Source organism: Scardinius erythrophthalmus, assembly GCF_964197995.2.
Source record: "Scardinius erythrophthalmus genome assembly, chromosome: 25".
Lineage (NCBI taxonomy): Eukaryota > Metazoa > Chordata > Actinopteri > Cypriniformes > Leuciscidae > Scardinius > Scardinius erythrophthalmus.
Genome location: NC_138245.1, coordinates 1,943,086 through 1,968,134, shown reverse-complemented (window position 1 = coordinate 1,968,134; position 25,049 = coordinate 1,943,086). Strand labels below are relative to the sequence as shown.

At 41.9% G+C, this 25,049-nt stretch overlaps 1 protein-coding gene across 2 annotated transcripts in view; it reads left to right on the top strand.

Moving 5' to 3' along the window:
* iars1 (isoleucyl-tRNA synthetase 1) overlaps positions 1–25,049 on the top strand; it is a 126,727-nt gene that overhangs the window by 84,063 nt on the left and 17,615 nt on the right. For both annotated transcript variants that reach the window (XM_081358082.1, XM_081358083.1), the window contains exons 27-30: positions 4,784–4,896; positions 5,666–5,761; positions 12,745–12,921; positions 16,145–16,265. In XM_081358082.1, the coding sequence (XP_081214208.1) occupies positions 4,784–4,896; positions 5,666–5,761; positions 12,745–12,921; positions 16,145–16,265 (507 nt within the window). The remainder of the gene's footprint in view (positions 1–4,783; positions 4,897–5,665; positions 5,762–12,744; positions 12,922–16,144; positions 16,266–25,049) is intronic.

Here is a 25,049-nt window from a genome sequence, read left to right as displayed (position 1 = left end):
ACACACACACACACACACACTAACTCACACACACACACTTTCTCACTCACTCACACACTCACTCACTCTCACACACACTTTTATAATTATTATTATTTAATTATACATGCTTTGCAATAAACTAAAAAAAAATAAACTAAAAAAGTTTATTTTACTTAAATATATACTGTATGATAAAACATATCATTTTTGTTCAACTTTTAATAAATTGTTGTTCAGTTGAATGAGTTTAATTCTTTCAATTAATTAGACAATACATTAGTTACTAAGATTAAAATTTAATTCAACCATAAAAAAAAAAAAAAAAAAAAAGAATTTGGGAGAAAAACTACTATAATGACAAGTAAGATGAACGTGTGCTTAAAATGTGGTACAAAATAAATTCTCAGTGCTCATAAAACATCCTTTTTATAGAACATGATAAATGTACATGATCCACATGAGCATCAACAGTAGAAGTGGTTTTGATGGCGTAAAGAACGGCGTTGAGCTCTCTGTTCTCGAGAGGCTGATCTCTGGCTCTGATGTGGCGCTGGTTACTGTACCTGTTGGAGAAGAGCTAAACCAGCCGTGCTAATCTCACATTAGAGTGCGAAGATCTGATAGTCGTGTTCAACGCTCCCCTTTCTGAAGCATTTTCATGCCTTTTATATGAAACACTGCCGCTGGAATGAGCGCTCTGCTGTGTTTCATATAAAAGGCTGGATAAGACTGAGAAATAGTGCTGAAGTAGTTGAGATGTGAACAGTTATTATAACAACAGAAACATATTCATGCAGAAATTTCCCCTTTAAAAAAAAATACATATTTTCATTAGGGCTGTCACTTTACGTTCGAAAATAGATTGCACAATCGATCGGACCAACCATAGACTGTAAAAAAATATGGACGACGCCCCTTCACTCTCTTCCATTGGTGAGAGCTGAAGCCGCCAGTGTGCCGATATAGAGCTGGTAAGTCCCGCCCCTTCCGCAAAACCCCGCTGGACCTCAAAGTTGAAAAATCGTCAATGCAAGTGAATGGGAGAAAATAATTATTTTCTGGTCCCGTTTGAATTGTGCCATGAATGTGAACATATGTTGTCTGTGAATTGTTTATATAACTTTTCATGTAAAGAATGATACAATTTAGCAGGTAGAAGTTTGATACGGTTAGACTTTGTGTGTGAGCACTTTGTGGACTACAACTCTCGACGCGTTTGAAACATCAACACCACTCGCACACGGACTAGCTCACGGATCCCGCTAAACATGGCTGTGTCTTTGGTGCACTTCACCGCCTTCTTTCAGGGAGAGGACAAAATCGTTGAAGTTGGTGAAAACCACGGGTAAGTCAACTTTATGGGGTGACGTCACATTGGCGACATGTAGTCTTTCTCGTTATGTCTTTTCCACAACTGCTAGCCGAAGAATCATACCATATACTGTCAAACTCGTAACATGAAAAGTTGTATAAAAAATTCACAGACAACATATGTTCAATTTATGGCACAATTCAAACGGGACCAGAAAATAATTATTTTCTCCCATTCACTTGCATTGACGGTTTTTCAACTTTGAGGTCCAGCGGGGTTAGCGGAAGGGGCGGGACTTACCAGCTCTATGGCGCTGACATCTTGGGTCTTGAGTCTGCGCAGTAGCGATCTCAGGGCCAGACCCGCGCAGTAGCGGTCTCGGGGCCAGACCCGCGCAGTAGCGGTCTCGGGGCCAGACCCGCGCAGTAGCGGTCTCGGGGCCAGACCCGCGCAGTAGCGGTCTCGGGGCCAGACCCGCGCAGTAGCGGTCTCGGGGCCAGACCCGCGCAGTAGCGATCTCGGGACCAGACCCGCGCAGTAGCGGTCTCGGGACCAGACCCGCGCAGTAGCGGTCTCGGGACCAGACCCGCGCAGTAGCGGTCTCGGGGCCAGACCCGCGCAGTAGCGGTCTCGGGGCCAGACCCGCGCAGTAGCGGTCTCGGGACCAGACCCGCGCAGTAGCGATCTCGGGGCCAGACCCGCGCAGTAGCGGTCTCGGGGCCAGACCCGCGCAGTAGCGGTCTCGGGGCCAGACCCGCGCAGTAGCGGTCTCGGGACCAGACCCGCGCAGTAGCGATCTCGGGACCAGACCCGCGCAGTAGCGGTCTCGGGGCCAGACCCGCGCAGTAGCGGTCTCGGGGCCAGACCCGCGCAGTAGCGGTCTCGGGGCCAGACCCGCGCAGTAGCGGTCTCGGGGCCAGACCCGCGCAGTAGCGGTCTCGGGACCAGACCCGCGCAGTAGCGATCTCGGGGCCAGACCCGCGCAGTAGCGATCTCGGGGCCAGACCCGCGCAGTAGCGGTCTCGGGGCCAGACCCGCGCAGTAGCGATCTCGGGGCCAGACCCGCGCAGTAGCGGTCTCGGGGCCAGACCCGCGCAGTAGCGATCTCGGGGCCAGACCCGCGCAGTAGCGGTCTCGGGGCCAGACCCGCGCAGTAGCGGTCTCGGGGCCAGACCCGCGCAGTAGCGATCTCGGGGCCAGACCCGCGCAGTAGCGATCTCGGGGCCAGACCCGCGCAGTAGCGATCTCGGGGCCAGACCCGCGCAGTAGCGATCTCGGGGCCAGACCCGCGCAGTAGCGGTCTCGGGGCCAGACCCGCGCAGTAGCGATCTCGGGGCCAGACCCGCGCAGTAGCGGTCTCGGGGCCAGACCCGCGCAGTAGCGATCTCGGGGCCAGACCCGCGCAGTAGCGATCTCGGGGCCAGACCCGCGCAGTAGCGGTCTCGGGGCCAGACCCGCGCAGTAGCGATCTCGGGGCCAGACCCGCGCAGTAGCGGTCTCGGGGCCAGACCCGCGCAGTAGCGATCTCGGGGCCAGACCCGCGCAGTAGCGATCTCGGGGCCAGACCCGCGCAGTAGCGATCTCGGGGCCAGACCCGCGCAGTAGCGTTCTCGGGGCCAGACCCGCGCAGTAGCGATCTCGGGGCCAGACCCGCGCAGTAGCGATCTCGGGGCCAGACCCGCGCAGTAGCGATCTCGGGGCCAGACCCGCGCAGTAGCGATCTCGGGGCCAGACCCGCGCAGTAGCGATCTCGGGGCCAGACCCGCGCAGTAGCGATCTCGGGGCCAGACCCGCGCAGTAGCGATCTCGGGGCCAGACCCGCGCAGTAGCGATCTCGGGGCCAGACCCGCGCAGTAGCGATCTCGGGGCCAGACCCGCGCAGTAGCGATCTCGGGGCCAGACCCGCGCAGTAGCGGTCTCGGGGCCAGACCCGCGCAGTAGCGATCTCGGGGCCAGACCCGCGCAGTAGCGGTCTCGGGGCCAGACCCGCGCAGTAGCGATCTCGGGGCCAGACCCGCGCAGTAGCGATCTCGGGGCCAGACCCGCGCAGTAGCGTTCTCGGGGCCAGACCCGCGCAGTAGCGATCTCGGGGCCAGACCCGCGCAGTAGCGATCTCGGGGCCAGACCCGCGCAGTAGCGATCTCGGGGCCAGACCCGCGCAGTAGCGATCTCGGGGCCAGACCCGCGCAGTAGCGATCTCGGGGCCAGACCCGCGCAGTAGCGATCTCGGGGCCAGACCCGCGCAGTAGCGATCTCGGGGCCAGACCCGCGCAGTAGCGATCTCGGGGCCAGACCCGCGCAGTAGCGATCTCGGGGCCAGACCCGTGCAGTCGTGTGCAGGAAGTAAAGTCGCGAAACCAAGGCCCCGCCCTCACTCTCAGTGTGAAATAATTAATTATAGAAATTTAGATATTAAATTTAAAGCTCCAATCTCCTCAGTCTTCCGAAGATCCCGAAAAAAAGTCTGTTTGTGCTTCAGTGACTTCTTCGCTCAGAGAACCTGTCAATCAGCTGTCAATCATGACGTCACACCACCGTCAGCATTTAGCATCAAATAACTAACTACATGAGCGTGATAAAAACTACAGTAAATGACAGAAACCACTTTCGGAAAAAAGATATTTGAAGTGTAATTAAATTGTTTAGTTGGTCTCAAGTCCCGTTGAATAACACGGGGAGGCGGGGCTTATGACCTATACTAGGACCAGCCACCGGGGGGAGATCGAGATGCTTTGGCTTCACTTTTCAGGACTTGTGCGACACGCTTGGGACCAACCAACACAAGTTTCGAAAACGAAAATAGGGAATCGATTTTAACGGCCTTCTCTCGGAGCGCGTCCAGCTCGTCACGATACGCCCGTGTCACACAGCGACTGCAGGCTCTGACACACACACATAACAGCAAATTATCCTTCTGCATAATGTGTCTCTTTTCACAACAAACATGTGAATTCTGCCGGTATTCTGCCGGTATTCAGACAGTCTCATGCATACAGACACAGATTCCGGCTACGGGCTACAATCGCCACGTAGGCGAAATTTGTTTGACATTTCTAATCGTAAACACAGCCATGTTGAAGCCTGCAGTGATGTTTTTCACTGATGTTATGGCAGTCCACTCTGCTTATTGTTTTTCAAGAATATTGCACTCCTGTTCGTCATCGTGCACGAAACCTCACGCCAATAAATCATCAGAAATATTGCTGACTTGTGCGTCTCAAGCGCCCTCTTTACGTTCGTCCTAATGCCTGTTAGTTGTCCGTGGATTTGCCCATATTTGGCGTTTAAAATGGAAACGTCTTTAGACATGGAAAATCGATTTTACAGTCGATTCAATGAACACTTACTTCCCCGAAATCGAACGGGATTTATTCACAAAAGTAACAGCCCTAATTGTCACTATCCACGATACATATTGTTGCATTTTTGTATTGCGATATATTGTGAGCTGATGCATTGTTACACCCCAGTGTCTGTTCCTCTGTGCAGGATCTATCGTTGTGGACGGTCATGAACTGCGTGAGGAAGATCTGCGTCTGATGTACAGCTTCGATCAGACCTCAGGAACTCCGGCTCAGTACGAGGCCCATTCAGACGCGCAGGTGCTCACTCTGCTTTCAGTTTTATATAGCAGTTAGTTCACCCAAAAATAAAAAATCTGTCAGTAATTACTCACCCTCACACATCTTCAGGACACACATTAAGATATTTTTGTGAGCCTCCGTTCTGACGTACAACCCAGAAGCGCTGCGCTGTTACACTACATGAACTCACTCAGAGAAACACAGAAGAACATGAAGAGTTGAATAAAGTTGTTATTTTTGTTGTTTTTTGCGCACAAAAAGTATTCTCGTCGCTTGATAATCTTAAGGTTGAGCCGCTGTAGTCACTTGGACTATTTTAAACATTGTCTTTACTAACTTTCTGGGCCGGCAATTTTCAATAACAGAGAAGCCTATGGAGGAGTGAGACAGCTCTCAGATTTAATCAGAAATATCTTCATTTGTGTTCTGAAGATGAACGAAAGTCTTACGGGGTTGGAACAACATGAGGGAGAGTGATTACTGACAGAACTTTAATTTCTGGGTGAACTAACCCTTTAACACCCAGTCACGCTTGAAAAATAAAATAAAATAAAATACCATCATATACCGTGAAATCGGTATAATTTTGAAAAATACCGTGATATACATTTTTGGTCATACCGCCCAGCACTACTTCTATACCGTACAGCCGTTTCAGTGAGCTTCGAAGCGGCGTAACAGAGTCATATTTTTCTGTCAGACTTGATCATCTTACAGAACAATCTGTCCTCGCTCATCTCTGTCGACTCGCTCCTGTCCTGAAGTGATCAGACGTTTGTCTTCACAGGTGCTGGTCCTGCTCGACGTCACGCCGGATCAGTCCATGGTGGATGAAGGAGTGGCCCGTGAGGTCATCAACCGCATCCAGAAGCTGCGCAAGAAGGTGAGGACCTGAGGTCAAGCATCTCTGAATTATGGGTGATGCATCTCTTTCAAAATGAAGGAAATCACTTTCAAAATAGTTTGCTATCACGCAATGCTGAAGTTAATGAACATTTTTGATGAAGGCAACGTATTTTAGATAATTACAAAAGTGATTTATCCTGTCCGTTATTTCTGTGTAAAGAATCACTCTTTGGGGTTATTCATGTGTTGAAAGTACCTTATTGATGCTTTTACACCTTTAGATGTCCTTTTTAGTGTTCGATGGTTGAAGGGTGAGTAGAATAGTCCTCTCATTATACCCAGTTTTAAAAAAACTATTATTGTGTTTATAGAGCGAGTCTACGCATGAAGGTGAGGACACATGGGCCAGTTTCATAACTAGTCTTACAAGTTAGACATCATTTTTTTTATTTAAAGGGATACTTCACCTCTGGAAAGATGAATGTGTATTTAAAATAGGTCATTTATGTAGTAGAAATGTGAAATTATTTTTGAATTTGGAGCTTTCTAGACTGAGAAAAGACAGAAAATGTATTTTTGGCTCGTGGATGAAAGACAACAACTCCCAGAATGCACTTGCTTCGCTGCCCTAGGAGGCCACTCCCAAGCCACGCCTACCAGTTAGAGAGCAGTTAAACAACAAAGCTAAGCTACTAGTCTCCGTGACGAGTCTGCCCGGGATTTACAGATCGCCCAAAATGTCCGGGATTCGGCTTTTGCGTTCTACAGTCGTCATTCATCATGTTTACTGTGGCAAGCAGGACGAGGCTGGTGGCGTGATTACTGATGAGCGACGCCCGTGAGACGCACCGGTCTCGTATCTCTCACGGAGGAGCGGGAATTCTCTTAGCAATGTTAAAACGCACATCAACTTGTTTAGCGTTCATGTAAACACTACATTCAGATTCACCAATCGGAATGAATTCAGTTAGACTGAAACAAAAGGTGTGCATGTAAACAATGAATGGCGACTGTAGAAAATCCGTACATTTTGGACGATCTGGACGGCCGGACATGTCCGGGAAAAAGAGGATGGTAACCCCTACTACTCAGCTTTCTCCACAGAGCAAGAGCCTGCTAGCTTAGCTTCCAAAGAAAGACGGCTGATACTATGTGTCAGAGGTGTGGACTCGAGTCATGTGACTTGGACTCGAGTCAGACTCGAGTCATGAATTTGATGACTTCAGACTCGACTCGACAAAATGTACAAAGACTTGCAACTCGACTTGGACTTTAACATCAATGACTCGTGACTTCACTTGGACTTGCGCCTTTTGACTCGAGAAGACTTGCTACTTCTCATGAAAACTGGGGAAAAAACGTTCACAAGCCGCTCTGTTTATTATGTGCACCACCTGTATGCATGCAGAGAGCACGCGCTGCCTGCACGACATCCAATCACTGTAGTCCCACGTTGTTTTGATTCGACAGCATCTAAGCAGGCACATTGCAAGACAACCAATGAAGCGCAACAAGCAACAACGCATGCTACGAATTTGAACGAATGATAAGCACCTTATTGGATGTAGCCACACATACATTTTCTCACGCACAGAAAAATCGCGAAGCAAAGAGGACACGGAGATCGACAGACTAGACAGAGCAGGTTAGTTATGATATAAAAAAATCTCTGCTCTCAGATTCTGTCACTTTTATTACGAAATTCAGACAATAAATACCGTTTTGGCGCTTGTAAATGTGACACGACAGATCCCTAGCGGCACGTGAACCGATCATCTCTCTAGCTGATAGTAAATAACGTTACACGAATGAACACTGTTGAAAGATACAGTACAACTTACCGAAATGTATATTCCTCATACATAATATCGACCCATCAATCAAAGGGGTCAATAAAACAGTTGGAGAACAATTATGTCACATAACATTTACCTCAGGAAAGCCATTTAATGACCATAATATAGTTAGTTAGTTGGCTAGAAAAAAGAGCTATAGAGAGTATTTTGCTACATATGTGTACTATTGCATGTTTGTTATATTTTTACTTATATCATTAAATAAAGTTGTTGTTATTATAATAAAAAAAACGCATTATATTTAATTTGTGTTATTTTTAACCTAATACTGCCAGCTGATAGGGCTCTCTGTATGTTTACAGCATTAGGTGAGTTGTTTTTTTCTTGAGAAAAATTAATGCCTATCTTGTGTAGCCTACCTAATATTTATCCAAATGAGTCAATATTAAATCAAATCATAATAATTGAATTTTTTTACTGTATTTGATTAATGTCATTGTATAAAAAGAGGTTTAAATAAATACAAATCTTACAGACATGCAGTACCAGTCAAAAGTTTGGAAACATTACTATTTTTAATGTTTTTGAAAGAAGTCTCTTATGCTCATCAAGCCTGCAGTTAAAAAAAAAAACAGTAATATTATGAAATATTATTACAATTTAAAATAATGGTTCTCTTTTTTAATATATTTTAAAATGTAAATTATTTTTGTGATGCAAAGCTGAATTTTCATCAGCAAGTACTCCAGTCTTTGGTGTCTTATGACCCTTCAGAAATCATTCTAATATGCTGATTTGATACTCAGTTATTATCAATGATGGAAACAGTTGTGCTGTTTAATATATTTTTTTTTGAATACTTTTTTCAGGATTCATTGATGAGTAAAACGTTAACAGCATTTATTCATAAAAACAGCATTTATTCAAAATAAAAAAAATTCTAACAATATAAATCGTTACCATCACCTTTTATAAATTTAACGCATTCTTGTTGAATTAAAGTACGAATTTCTTAAAAAAAAAAATAGTTATTGTTCCCAAACTTTTGAACGGTAGTGTATATTGTTACAAAAGATTTCTATTCTAAATAAATAGTTATTTTCAACTTTTTATTCATCAAATAATCCTGAAAAAAGTATCTCAGGTTATAAAAAAATATTAAGCAGCACAACTGTTTCCAACATTGATCATAAATCAGCATATTAGAATGATTTCTGAAGGATCATAAGACACCAAAGACTGGAGTACTTGCTGATGAACATTCAGCTTTGCATCACAAAAATAAATTACATTTTAAAGTATATTAAAAAAGAGAACCATTATTTTAAATTGTAATAATATTTCATAATATTACGTTTTTTTTTTTTGTTGTTTTTGTTGTTGTTGTTTTTTAACTGCAGGCTTGATGAGCATAAGAGACTTCTTTCAAAAACATTAAAAATAGTAATGTTTCCAAACTTTTGACTGGTACTGTACATGATTTGTATACATTTTATTTCTGTGGTAAGAGGACTTGAAATGACTCGAAACTAAAATGGTAGGACTTTGGACTCGACTTGAGACTTGTTGGCTTTGACTTTTGACTCGACTCGGGACTTGCCTCATCTTTGACTCGACTTGACTTGGGACTCGAGGGCAAAGACTTGAGACTTACTTGTGACTTGCATAACAATGACTTTGTCCCACCTCTGCTATGTGTACATTCTGTGAGTGAGATCCTCTATGGGCGGGTTGAACACAAGCAGAACTAACGCCTACTACTGGCTGGAGTCTCTCGCCTCTGGCCAAAAAATCCTCCGATGACGCAAAATTACGATTTTTTGCGTCATCTGAGGATTTTTTCCAAAATACATAAATCTCTGGTCTCAGGGGGGTATGAGGGAGGGAAGCACGGTAATTAGAAAATACTACAGGTTTCCTACTGATACAAAGCTTAATGCTAAATCCTGAAGTATCCCTTTAAGACTGTTCATAGCTTTTTCTTATTCTTATTCTTATTTTCTTTTTTATATCAGTTTCATAAAAATGTAGATTGGCCTAATTTGGGAAGATGGCGGAAAAACACGGAGAGCATCAGCTTTCGCTTCTACTCTGACACGCTGTTAGTGTCACAACCAAACTTGGGTCTCTAGCCAACAAAAGGCTAGTGCGCTTCCCATAATGTTTCCGCATTCGGTCAGTAGACGGAGAGAAGACGGTCTTTTGTGGCTGTTCAATCACATTCGATCACATGAGCGTTTATACTAGGAAAGCATCTGGTCGAATGCGTTTTCGACGACCTCTGGAAGTGGCTGAAAGTGGACGAGCTCAAAACATTTTAGACCCCGTTTACATCTGTGTTTAGCCAAAATGCTTCCTAATACCATTTCTGCCTTATCGCATCCGTAACAAGCATTTTGAGAAGTGTTTTGACAGTTCAGAGCCACTTTACGAGCGAACGCCAAAACCCAGAACTGTTCAGGATCAACTGGTTCATGGAAATTGGTGGTCTTCTTTTTAATATGGGGCTCCAGTATCAAACTGAGCCGCTGATATCCTGAAGTAAATTCTCCTTCCTCTCTACGTAATCTCAGGATTGGATGGACCCAATATTTCCTCTTCTTTCTCTTTTTAAGAAGAGAGAGGACAACAAAATCATCCTCACTTCTTGAAGACTCCATTTTGTATTGTTAATAACAGATAAGCTAATACGCATCGGATTCAATGTCCAGGGTTTCTGTGGCCAATTTTTAGGATGACGAATGCGAAGAAACGCATACGAAAGTGTCCAAGGACCTTGACTCAACCAGTGCTTTGTGTTTTTGGTGGGACTAATTTTAAAACCCATGTGTTGATTTTTGCAGCTCTGTTCTCACTGGTGTTCTCCAGAGGAGCGTTAAGTCAGTAGATATTTTGGTGAAGGTTGAAGTTTTATTTCTGTTGTGTGTTTCCACACCTCTGACGTCTTCTCCCGTCATGTGTCTCTCTCTCTCTCTCTCTCTCTCTCTCTCTCTCTCTCTCTCAAAAACAGAAAGCAGATCCATGTTTTACTTCATTTTTTGTCTGGGCAAGCAAAAATGGGAATTTGGATTTCACGTAAAAGCAAAATAAATAATGTTGGGTCAACTGATGCAATGTTAATTTTAAAAGGGTTAATTAAAACTAGATTAAAGGTGGAATATGCATACTATAACTTGGTTAAAGACCTGGAGACTTTCAATCACATTTGGGGAGTAAACCAGTGCATATGTGAATCTGATTTTGATGGTGCTTTGCAAATTTATATTTAATTGTGCTTTTGTTTTGCTTGTTTTTTTGTGCTATTTATTATTGTATGTTTGTGTTTTAAATTACTTTTTAAATCTATGTAAGGTTTAGTTAAACCTTGAATATTTTGTAATAAAGGGGGGTTAAAAGTCTCTCTCTCTCTCTCTCTCTCTCTCTCTCTCTCTCTCTCTCTCTCTCTCTCTCTCTCTCTCTCTCTCTCTCTCTCTCTCTCTCTCTCTCTCTCTCTCTCTCTCTCTCTCTCTCTCTCTCTCTCTCTCTCTCTCTCTCTCTCTCTCTCTCTCTCTTCTCTCTCTCTCTCTCTCTCTCTCTCTCTCTCTCTCTCTCTCTCTCTCTCTCTCTCTCCTCTCTCTCTCTCTCTCTCTCTCTCTCTCTCTCTCTCTCTCTCTCTCTCTCTCTCTCTCTCTCTCTCTCTCTCTCTCTCTCTCTCTCTCTCTCTCTCTCTCTCTCTCTCTCTCTCTCTCTCTCTCTCTCTCTCTCTCTCTCTCTCTCTCTCTCTCTCTCTCTCTCTCTCTCTCTCTCTCTCGGTCAAACTCACTTGTTTTTCCCAGACTCATGAGAGATGCTCTCTCTCTCTCTCTCTGGGTCAAACTCACTTGTTTTTCCCAGACTCATGAGAGATGCTCTCTCTCTCTCTCTCTCTCTCTCTCTGGGTCAAACTCACTTGTTTTTCCCAGACTCATGAGAGATGCTATTTGGACAATCTTTACACCCCAGAGTTCTGCATGCGTTAAGCAATTGTTCGGTCTTAATAAAGCTTAAAGACAAACAGTCCTTTGATGTTGTGTGGAAATCAGTAAAGTAAGACAGATTTCCTTTCTTCACCCCAGCCCCCGTCCCCCCGTCCTCCTTTTTTTCTTAATAAACAAGCGTTTTTTTCCATGTGAGGGGGAAGGGCTCGTGGACGCCCGCCAGGACCGAATTCCTCTCTTATTGAAAGTCTGAAAAAAAATCGGAGGGAATTTTCCATGGGAGGGAATTAATTTTTCAGCGTTTGCTGAGATGAGAGTTGGTAACCAGGGAGGGTTCATGGAAAAGCAGAAGCTATTGTGTTTTGTTTTTTTCTTTCTTTTTTTACTCGTTGTTCAAAGGTACCGAATGCCCAAGGCCATATTTTCCACAACAAGCCCATTTGTTTTCTCGTAGCGTCTGCTTTGGGAAAATGATTAGCACTTGCTGGCATTTCCCAGTACACGTCTTTGAAATGAAGGCAGATTAAATGAGCTTTTCGTCATCACTGAGAAACTCGAGAGTAATTAATGTTCACTGAAAGGAGGTGTTGATCTTTCAGAAAAATGTTTAACTAAGTAATGTATAATATTGAGCATCATTTCTAGGGGTGTAACAATATATCGTGTCATTATATATATCGCAATACAAAACTGCAACAGTACGTATCGTGGATAGTGACGATATGTATTGTGTCTAGATCAACCAAAATACAATTTCTGTGTATTCAAGTTTACAGAGTTTTAGTGTCAGAACTACATTAAACTACCATATAATGTTGAATATAATGTATAATAATGCAATGGGGGGAATATGTGTGAGTCCTGATAATGCCAAATGTCTGATGTTCCCGGTAAAAGTGTCCTACATTATTATAAATATATCTAGTCAGTGACAGTGAAAGCATATTCCTCTACAATAATTCAGTGTTTTCAGCTTCAGAATCATGAATATTGTTATTCTGGTGTCTCTATTGTCCTGTGCTCTGGGTTTCAGCACCAAGTCCAATCCTATTCATTTACACACACAATGAAATACCAAATTTAGCATTTTAATCAACAGTACATTTTTTGTACACCTTTTATCATATGTCTTGGAGTATCACAATAAAATATTGTGAGTTCAGTTTCGTGATATGTATCGAATCGTGACATGAGGATATCGTGACACCCCTACCCATGACTGTACTCCTGCATATGAGGCTGTAATGTGTCCAAACTTGTCGTCTCAGGGTCATCTGGTCCCGTCGGATGAGATCACGGTGTACTACAGCAGTCAGCCGGCTGGGGAATACCTGGATCAAGTCATCCAAGCACACACGGACTTCATCTTGGCCACGACTAAAGCTCCTCTCAAGCCCTATCCAGTGGCCCAGAATGCCAGTGTGATCGTCCAGGAGAAAACTCAGGTACTGAACTCGAGAGATGTGCTCATTCTTCTACTGATGCCCTGATACCAACATTTGATATATACTAGGTAGGGATGCACTGATGTATCAGCCATTAATTGGTATCATCCGATAAAAGCAATTCATTTCACTATTGGCCATCGGCAGATTGTTTAAAAATCATGGCCGATTATATCCTAGTAAAGCAATGTGTAATATGAGAAAATACCATAGAATGCATAAAGTTTTTCTGCCTCTGTTGTTAAATATGGTCTTATATGCCTAAAGTTGACCAAATTAAATTTAATAAAATTGGCTACCTTTTGAGCATGCTTTTGAAATGACAGCTGAGAATCTAAAATTACTCCTAAGTATTTAAAATCAGGAACGACATTCAGCTTTTCTCCTTTAACAAATACATCAGGATGAGGAATCACTGGACATCTTTGTGAAAAGAACATTCAAACAGTTTTGCTTATATATTTATATGTAAATATGAATTACTTAACCAATCAATATTTGACCCCATGAATCACCCGTAGTTAAAGCCAGGGTTGCCAGGTCTGTGGTTTTCCCCCACATCAAAAATTATTTGTAACGCATTGCTTTCTTACTTCTGACAAGAAACAAAGTCTCAGCTTTCAGATTGTTCATTTTAATAATTGGTTTTATCGACCAATACGGATTATTGGCCAATACATTGGTTCATCCTTAATCATTGTGATTGATATTCAAAATGGTAAGCAATGCTGCTTTGTTCACAGTTTGTAAATCTGCAGTCCGAGTTGACGAACATGAACTATTGAAACCTGCTGATATTGATAATTAACTTAAATGTGGCTTAGTGGACAGTCTCATGATGTCCTTTCAGCGTGGTCAAGCGCAGCTTTTTAACCGAGATGCAGTGAACTTTCTTTAACTTTCGTCGCCGCTAGTTATTTGACATCAGCTTGGTGCGTCACAGCCTTTAAACACAAAAAGAGGTATTTTGGAAATTGTCTGTGTTTTTGTCCATGTTATTAAAGCCATTGAGATTTAAAACAACTCTATCTTTCATTGTATAGACAAAAAAATAAAAAATAATTCAGACAATTGTTAGATATATTGTCGCACAGCTCTCTATATAAAGTTGGATATATAGAACATCCTACTTTATCTGCATGCATACAGTACACTCAAGTAAATCAGTATTTACTGTATATAGATACACAAACTGCTTGATTGTTTATATCAGCGGTGTCAGTGACCGATAGTGTCCGTGAAATATAAGGCTTTAAAATATTATAAACATTAACATCATGATTTTCTGTAAAGCTGCTTTAAAACGGTGTATTGTAAAAAGGTTTACAAATACATTTAATGTGACTTGACAATTTTCTAAATATCTTTTGTGTTTAACTAAAGAAATAGAGTCCTACAGGTTTGATGTAAATTATGAGAATTGATATTTTTGGGTGAGTTATCCCTATAGCACATATAACACAGAACTACTGAAGAGCTGAACATGTTATATAATGTTTGGGTAACGCTAATGTACGTAACGCTACAGCACTCACCATCGGGTCAGAACAGAGAAATCATCACTGAACTCAAACAGCACATGTAGTCTTGAGCGCGCTAGACATGCATTGTGTGTCTCTGTGAACATCAATATGCTCTAGAACTCTTTATAGATCTAAAATGAATAAAGCATAATGCATGAGATGATGCAGATGCAAGCAATAGAATAATAATGGGTTTGCATGAAACGGGAACATTTGCGTCACCACTAATAGAAATACACATGAAGACTGTCATGTACAGGAAGAGAGGAACTGATGAACTATTAATGGTGTATAAACTCACATTATCATCATGAGTCGGTGTGCATATTTTCATTGCATTCCCAGATTCTTTCTCCACAAAACAAACACATGGTGAACTGTGGAAGGAAATAATGATGAAATCAAATCAACACAAGAGAATATAAAACAATTCTGTTCTAAGGACATTTTTGTCATGTAAACATGCCCTAAATTTAATGTTAAATGCGCCCATATTATTATTAATTATATTATTATTATAGTATATTAAAATTAGTGCTGTCAATCGACTAAAATCAACGCATTTTTTTCTACTGTTAATCGCACTTAACATTAGTTTTTAGTATATATATTTTTTTTTTAGCATAAACCATTTATTCAATCGCATATTGGTAAGATATGGCAACATTTTAACCGCTTTACAGTGTTTTTAAAATCACACTTTTGTATTGTTATATACACCCAACGATACTTGCATTCAAAACTGTAACTGCATTTTCTCTCAAAGAATATATCGTCGTCACCGTGCGTAATGAATCTTGGGATAGGCTGCGACGGATCCTCGTTCTGTCCTTCATGATGTGGAGAATAGTTTTAGGCTGTATTTGAAGGAGCCTCGGGATTGGGACAGTCTTTGTCGTGTCTTTGTGACGCAGTCGTCCTTCGAAGGATGCAGTCTTCTGTTGTGTAACAGCATCTCTAGAGAGTAGGGGTGTCACAATATATCGCAATACAAAAATGCATCAATGTATATCGTGCATAGTTCACCCAAAATAAAAATGACTGTGCGAGAACAAATTCAAGTTTACAGAGTTTTAGTGTCAGAACTACATTAAACTACCATATAATGTTGAATATAATGTATAATAATGCAATGGGGGAATATTTGTGAGTCCTGATAATGCCAGAGGTCTGATGTTCCCAGTAAAAGTGTCCTACATTATTATAAATATATCTAGTCAGTGACAGTGAAAGCATATTCCTCTACAATAATTCAGTGTTTTCAGCTTCAGAATCATGAATATTGTTATTCTGGTGTCTCTATTGTCCTGTGCTTTGGGTTTCAGCACCAAGTCCAAGAATATTCATTTACACACACAATCAGATTCACTTTATTAACCATTTGCAGTGTGAAACCACAAACCAATGAAATACCAAATTTAGCATTTTAATCAATAGTTAATTTTTTTGTAAACCTTTTATCATATGTCTTGGAGTATCACAATAATATCGTATCATGAGTTCAGTATCGCGATATGTATCGAATCGTGACATGAGGGTCTCGTTACACCCCTACTAGAAAGGTGCTTTGGTGGGACTGGATCAGGGTTGATTTGTGATTTTGTGTGTGTGTGTGTGTGTGTGTGTGTGTGTGTGTGTGTGTGTGTGTGTGTGTGTGTGTGTGTGTGTGTGTGTGTGTGTGTGTGTGTGTTGTATGACAGTTGAAAGGCTCGGATATGGAGTTGACTATCGTGAGAGGATCTGGAGTCTCCAGAGTGTCTCTGAACTCTTCAGTCTGTGCTCACGTCAACCTGAGAGTCACACTCAAGGACAAGCAGCAAGGTACGCCTCATCTATTACACAATCACAACTGTACTCTTCATCTATCACACAATCACAACTGTACGCCTCAGTCATCACACAATCACAACTGTACACCTCATCTATTACACAATCACAACTGTACACCTCATCTATCACACAATCACAACTGTACTCTTCATCTATCACACAATCACAACTGTACTCCTCATCTATCACACAATCACAACTGTACTCCTCATCTATCACACAATCACAACTGTACACCTCAGTCATCACACAATCACAACTGTACTCTTCATCTATCACACAATCACAACTGTACACCTCATCTATCACACAATCACAACTGTACACCTCAGTCATCACACAATCACAACTGTACTCCTCATCTATCACACAATCACAACTGTACACCTCAGTCATCACACAATCACAACTGTACTCTTCATCTATCACACAATCACAACTGTACACCTCATCTATCACACAATCACAACTGTACACCTCAGTCATCACACAATCACAACTGTACACCTCAGTCATCACACAATCACAACTGTACTCCTCATCTATCACACAATCACAACTGTACTCCTCATCTATCACACAATCACAACTGTACACCTCAGTCATCACACAATCACAACTGTACTCTTCATCTATCACACAATCACAACTGTACACCTCATCTATCACACAATCACAACTGTACTCCTCATCTATCACACAATCACAACTGTACACCTCATCTATCACACAATCACAACTGTACTCCTCATCTATCACACAATCACAACTGTACTCCTCATCTATCACACAATCACAACTGTACTCCTCATCTATCACACAATCACAACTGTACTCTTCATCTATCACACAATCACAACTGTACACCTCATCTATCACACAATCACAACTGTACTCCTCATCTATCACACAATCACAACTGTACTCCTCATCTATCACACAATCACAACTGTACGCCTCATCTATCACACAATCACAACTGTACTCCTCATCTATCACACAATCACAACTGTACACCTCATCTATCACACAATCACAACTGTACTCCTCATCTATCACACAATCACAACTGTACACCTCAGTCATCACACAATCACAACTGTACACCTCATCTATCACACAATCACAACTGTACACCTCATCTATCACACAATCACAACTGTACACCTCATCTATCACACAATCACAGCTGTACACCTCATCTATCACACAATCACAACTGTACTCCTCATCTATCACACAATCACAACTGTACTCCTCATCTATCACACAATCACAACTGTACACCTCAGTCATCACACAATCACAACTGTACTCCTCATCTATCACACAATCACAACTGTACACCTCATCTATCACACAATCACAACTGTACACCTCATCTATCACACAATCACAACTGTACTCCTCATCTATCACACAATCACAACTGTACACCTCATCTATCACACAATCACAACTGTACTCCTCATCTATCACACAATCACAACTGTACACCTCATCTATCACACAATCACAACTGTACTCCTCATCGATCACACAATCACAACTGTACACCTCATCTATCACACAATCACAACTGTACACCTCATCTATCACACAATCACAACTGTACTCCTCATCTATCACACAATCACAACTGTACGCCTCATCTATCACACAATCACAACTGTACGCCTCATCTATCACACAATCACAACTGTACTCCTCATCTATCACACAATCACAACTGTACACCTCATCTATCACACAATCACAACTGTACACCTCATCTATCACACAATCACAACTGTACACCTCATCTATCACACAATCACAACTGTACTCCTCATCTATCACACAATCACAACTGTACTCCTCATCTATCACACAATCACAACTGTACTCCTCATCTATCACACAATCACAACTGTACACCTCATCTATCACACAATCACAACTGTACTCCTCATCTATCACACAATCACAACTGTACGCCTCATCTATCACACAATCACAACTGTACTCCTCATCTATCACACAATCACAACTGTACACCTCATCTATCACACAATCACAACTGTACGCCTCATCTATCACACAATCACAACTGTACTCCTCATCTATCACACAATCACAACTGTACACCTCATCTATCACACAATCACAACTGTACGCCTCATCTATCACACAATCACAACTGTACTCCTCATCTATCACACAATCACAACTGTACACCTCATCTATCACACAATCACAACTGTACACCTCATCTATCACACAATCACAACTGTACTCCTCATCTATCACACAATCACAACTGTACGCCTCATCTATCACACAATCACAACTGTACGCCTCATCTATCACACAATCACAACTGTACTCCTCATCTATCACACAATCACAACTGTACACCTCATCTATCACACAATCACAACTGTACACCTCATCTATCACACAATCACAACTGTACTCCTCATCTATCACACAATCACAACTGTACACCTCATCTATCACACAATCACAACTGTACTCCTCATCTATCACACAATCACAACTGTACTCCTCATCTATCACACAATCACAACTGTACTCTTCATCTATCACACAATCACAACTGTACACCTCATCTATCACACAATCACAACTGTACACCTCATCTATCACACAATCACAACTGTACTCCTCATCTATCACACAATCACAACTGTACTCCTCATCTATCACACAATCACAACTGTACTCTTCATCTATCACACAATCACAACTGTACACCTCATCTATCACACAATCACAACTGTACTCCTCATCTATCACACAATCACAACTGTACACCTCATCTATCACACAATCACAACTGTACTCCTCATCTATCACACAATCACAACTGTACTCCTCATCTATCACACAATCACAACTGTACACCTCATCTATCACACAATCACAACTGTACACCTCATCTATCACACAATCACAACTGTACTCCTCATCTATCACACAATCACAACTGTACTCCTCATCTATCACACAATCACAACTGTACTCTTCATCTATCACACAATCACAACTGTACACCTCATCTATCACACAATCACAACTGTACTCCTCATCTATCACACAATCACAACTGTACTCCTCATCTATCACACAATCACAACTGTACACCTCATCTATCACACAATCACAACTGTACACCTCATCTATCACACAATCACAACTGTACACCTCATCTATCACACAATCACAACTGTACACCTCATCTATCACACAATCACAACTGTACACCTCATCTATCACACAATCACAACTGTACTCCTCATCTATCACACAATCACAACTGTACTCCTCATCTATCACACAATCACAACTGTACTCCTCATCTATCACACAATCACAACTGTACTCCTCATCTATCACACAATCACAACTGTACTCTTCATCTATCACACAATCACAACTGTACGCCTCAGTCATCACACAATCACAACTGTACACCTCATCTATCACACAATCACAGCTGTACACCTCATCTATCACACAATCACAACTGTACTCTTCATCTATCACACAATCACAACTGTACGCCTCAGTCATCACACAATCACAACTGTACGCCTCATCTATCACACAATCACAGCTGTACACCTCATCTATCACACAATCACAACTGTACTCCTCATCTATCACACAATCACAACTGTACACCTCATCTATCACACAATCACAACTGTACTCCTCATCTATCACACAATCACAACTGTACTCCTCATCTATCACACAATCACAACTGTACTCTTCATCTATCACACAATCACAGCTGTACACCTCATCTATCACACAATCACAACTGTACTCCTCATCTATCACACAATCACAGCTGTACACCTCATCTATCACACAATCACAACTGTACTCTTCATCTATCACACAATCACAACTGTACGCCTCAGTCATCACACAATCACAACTGTACGCCTCATCTATCACACAATCACAGCTGTACACCTCATCTATCACACAATCACAACTGTACTCCTCATCTATCACACAATCACAACTGTACACCTCATCTATCACACAATCACAACTGTACTCCTCATCTATCACACAATCACAACTGTACTCCTCATCTATCACACAATCACAACTGTACTCTTCATCTATCACACAATCACAACTGTACACCTCATCTATCACACAATCACAACTGTACTCCTCATCTATCACACAATCACAACTGTACACCTCATCTATCACACAATCACAACTGTACACCTCATCTATCACACAATCACAACTGTACGCCTCATCTATCACACAATCACAACTGTACACCTCATCTATCACACAATCACAACTGTACTCCTCATCTATCACACAATCACAACTGTACTCTTCATCTATCACACAATCACAACTGTACGCCTCAGTCATCACACAATCACAACTGTACACCTCAGTCATCACACAATCACAACTGTACACCTCATCTATTACACAATCACAACTGTACACCTCAGTCATCACACAATCACAACTGTACTCTTCATCTATCACACAATCACAACTGTACACCTCATCTATCACATAATCACAACTGTACACCTCAGTCATCACACAATCACAACTGTACTCTTCATCTATCACACAATCACAACTGTACTCTTCATCTATCACACAATCACAACTGTACTCCTCAGTCATCACACAATCACAACTGTACACCTCATCTATCACACAATCACAACTGTACACCTCAGTCATCACACAATCACAACTGTACTCCTCAGTCATCACACAATCACAACTGTACTCCTCAGTCATCACACAATCACAACTGTACTCCTCATCTATCACACAATCACAACTGTACTCTTCATCTATCACACAATCACAACTGTACTCTTCATCTATCACACAATCACAACTGTACTCCTCATCTATCACACAATCACAACTGTACACCTCAGTCATCACACAATCACAACTGTACTCTTCATCTATCACACAATCACAACTGTACACCTCATCTATCACATAATCACAACTGTACACCTCAGTCATCACACAATCACAACTGTACTCTTCATCTATCACACAATCACAACTGTACTCTTCATCTATCACACAATCACAACTGTACTCCTCAGTCATCACACAATCACAACTGTACACCTCATCTATCACACAATCACAACTGTACACCTCAGTCATCACACAATCACAACTGTACTCCTCAGTCATCACACAATCACAACTGTACTCCTCAGTCATCACACAATCACAACTGTACTCCTCATCTATCACACAATCACAACTGTACTCTTCATCTATCACACAATCACAACTGTACTCTTCATCTATCACACAATCACAACTGTACTCCTCATCTATCACACAATCACAACTGTACTCCTCAGTCATCACACAATCACAACTGTACTCCTCAGTCATCACACAATCACAACTGTACTCTTCATCTATCACACAATCACAACTGTACTCTTCATCTATCACACAATCACAACTGTACACCTCATCTATCACACAATCACAACTGTACACCTCAGTCATCACACAATCACAACTGTACACCTCAGTCATCACACAATCACAACTGTACACCTCAGTCATCACACAATCACAACTGTACTCCTCAGTCATCACACAATCACAACTGTACTCCTCATCTATCACACAATCACAACTGTACTCTTCATCTATCACACAATCACAACTGTACTCCTCATCTATCACACAATCACAACTGTACTCCTCATCTATCACACAATCACAACTGTACTCTTCATCTATCACACAATCACAACTGTACTCCTCATCTATCACACAATCACAACTGTACTCTTCATCTATCACACAATCACAACTGTACTCCTCATCTATCACACAATCACAACTGTACTCTTCATCTATCACACAATCACAACTGTACTCCTCATCTATCACACAATCACAACTGTACTCTTCATCTATCACACAATCACAACTGTACTCCTCAGTCATCACACAATCACAACTGTACGCCTCATCTATCACACAATCACAGCTGTACACCTCATCTATCACACAATCACAACTGTACTCCTCAGTCATCACACAATCACAACTGTACGCCTCATCTATCACACAATCACAACTGTACACCTCAGTCATCACACAATCACAACTGTACGCCTCATCTATCACACAATCACAACTGTACACCTCATCTATCACACAATCACAGCTGTACACCTCATCTATCACACAATCACAACTGTACACCTCATCTATCACACAATCACAGCTGTACACCTCATCTATCACACAATCACAACTGTACTCCTCAGTCATCACACAATCACAACTGTACGCCTCATCTATCACACAATCACAACTGTACACCTCAGTCATCACACAATCACAACTGTACACCTCATCTATCACACAATCACAACTGTACGCCTCATCTATCACACAATCACAACTGTACACCTCATCTATCACACAATCACAACTGTACACCTCAGTCATCACACAATCACAACTGTACACCTCAGTCATCACACAATCACAACTGTACACCTCAGTCATCACACAATCACAACTGTACACCTCATCTATCACACAATCACAACTGTACACCTCAGTCATCACACAATCACAACTGTACACCTCAGTCATCACACAATCACAGCTGTACACCTCATCTATCACACAATCACAGCTGTACACCTCATCTATCACACAATCACAACTGTACACCTCAGTCATCACACAATCACAACTGTACACCTCAGTCATCACACAATCACAACTGTACACCTCAGTCATCACACAATCACAACTGTACACCTCAGTCATCACACAATCACAACTGTACTCATCTATCACACAATCACAACTGTACTCATTTATCACACAATCACAACTGTACACCTCAGTCATCACACAATCACAACTGTACTCATCTATCACACAATCACAACTGTACTCCTCATCTATCACACAATCACAACTGTACACCTCAGTCATCACACAATCACAACTGTACTCCTCTTTCATCACACAATCACAACTGTACTCATTTATCACACAATCACAACTGTACTCCTCATCTATCACACAATCACAACTGTACTCCTCATCTATCACACAATCACAACTGTACACCTCATCTATCACACAATCACAACTGTACACCTCAGTCATCACACAATCACAGCTGTACACCTCAGTCATCACACAATCACAGCTGTACACCTCATCTATCACACAATCACAACTGTACTCCTCATCTATCACACAATCACAACTGTACACCTCATCTATCACACAATCACAACTGTACTCCTCAGTCATCACACAATCACAGCTGTACACCTCAGTCATCACACAATCACAACTGTACACCTCAGTCATCACACAATCACAACTGTACACCTCATCTATCACACAATCACAACTGTACACCTCATCTATCACACAATCACAACTGTACACCTCAGTCATCACACAATCACAACTGTACTCCTCTTTCATCACACAATCACAACTGTACTCATTTATCACACAATCACAACTGTACTCCTCATCTATCACACAATCACAACTGTACTCCTCATCTATCACACAATCACAACTGTACTCATTTATCACACAATCACAACTGTACACCTCATCTATCACACAATCACAACTGTACTCCTCATCTATCACACAATCACAACTGTACACCTCATCTATCACACAATCACAACTGTACACCTCAGTCATCACACAATCACAGCTGTACACCTCAGTCATCACACAATCACAGCTGTACACCTCATCTATCACACAATCACAACTGTACTCCTCATCTATCACACAATCACAACTGTACACCTCATCTATCACACAATCACAACTGTACTCCTCAGTCATCACACAATCACAGCTGTACACCTCAGTCATCACACAATCACAGCTGTACTCCTCAGTCATCACACATTCACAACTGTACGCCTCATCTATCACACAATCACAACTGTACACCTCATCTATCACACAATCACAACTGTACTCCTCATCTATCACACAATCACAACTGTACACCTCATCTATCACACAATCACAGCTGTACTCCTCATCTATCACACAATCACAACTGTACACCTCATCTATCACACAATCACAACTGTACACCTCATCTATCACACAATCACAACTGTACACCTCATCTATTACACAATCACAACTGTACACCTCATCTATCACACAATCACAACTGTACACCTCATCTATCACACAATCACAACTGTACACCTCATCTATCACACAATCACAACTGTACACCTCATCTATCACACAATCACAACTGTACACCTCATCTATCACACAATCACAACTGTACACCTCATCTATCACACAATCACAACTGTACTCCTCATCTATCACACAATCACAACTGTACTCCTCTTTCATCACACAATCACAACTGTACTCTTCATCTATCACACAATCACAGCTGTACACCTCTTTCATCACACAATCACAACTGTACTCCTCATCTATCACACAATCACAGCTGTACACCTCTTTCATCACACAATCACAACTGTACTCCTCATCTATCACACAATCACAACTGTACACCTCAGTCATCACACAATCACAACTGTACTCCTCATCTATCACACAATCACAACTGTACACCTCAGTCATCACACAATCACAGCTGTACTCCTCATCTATCACACAATCACAACTGTACTCCTCATCTATCACACAATCACAACTGTACTCCTCATC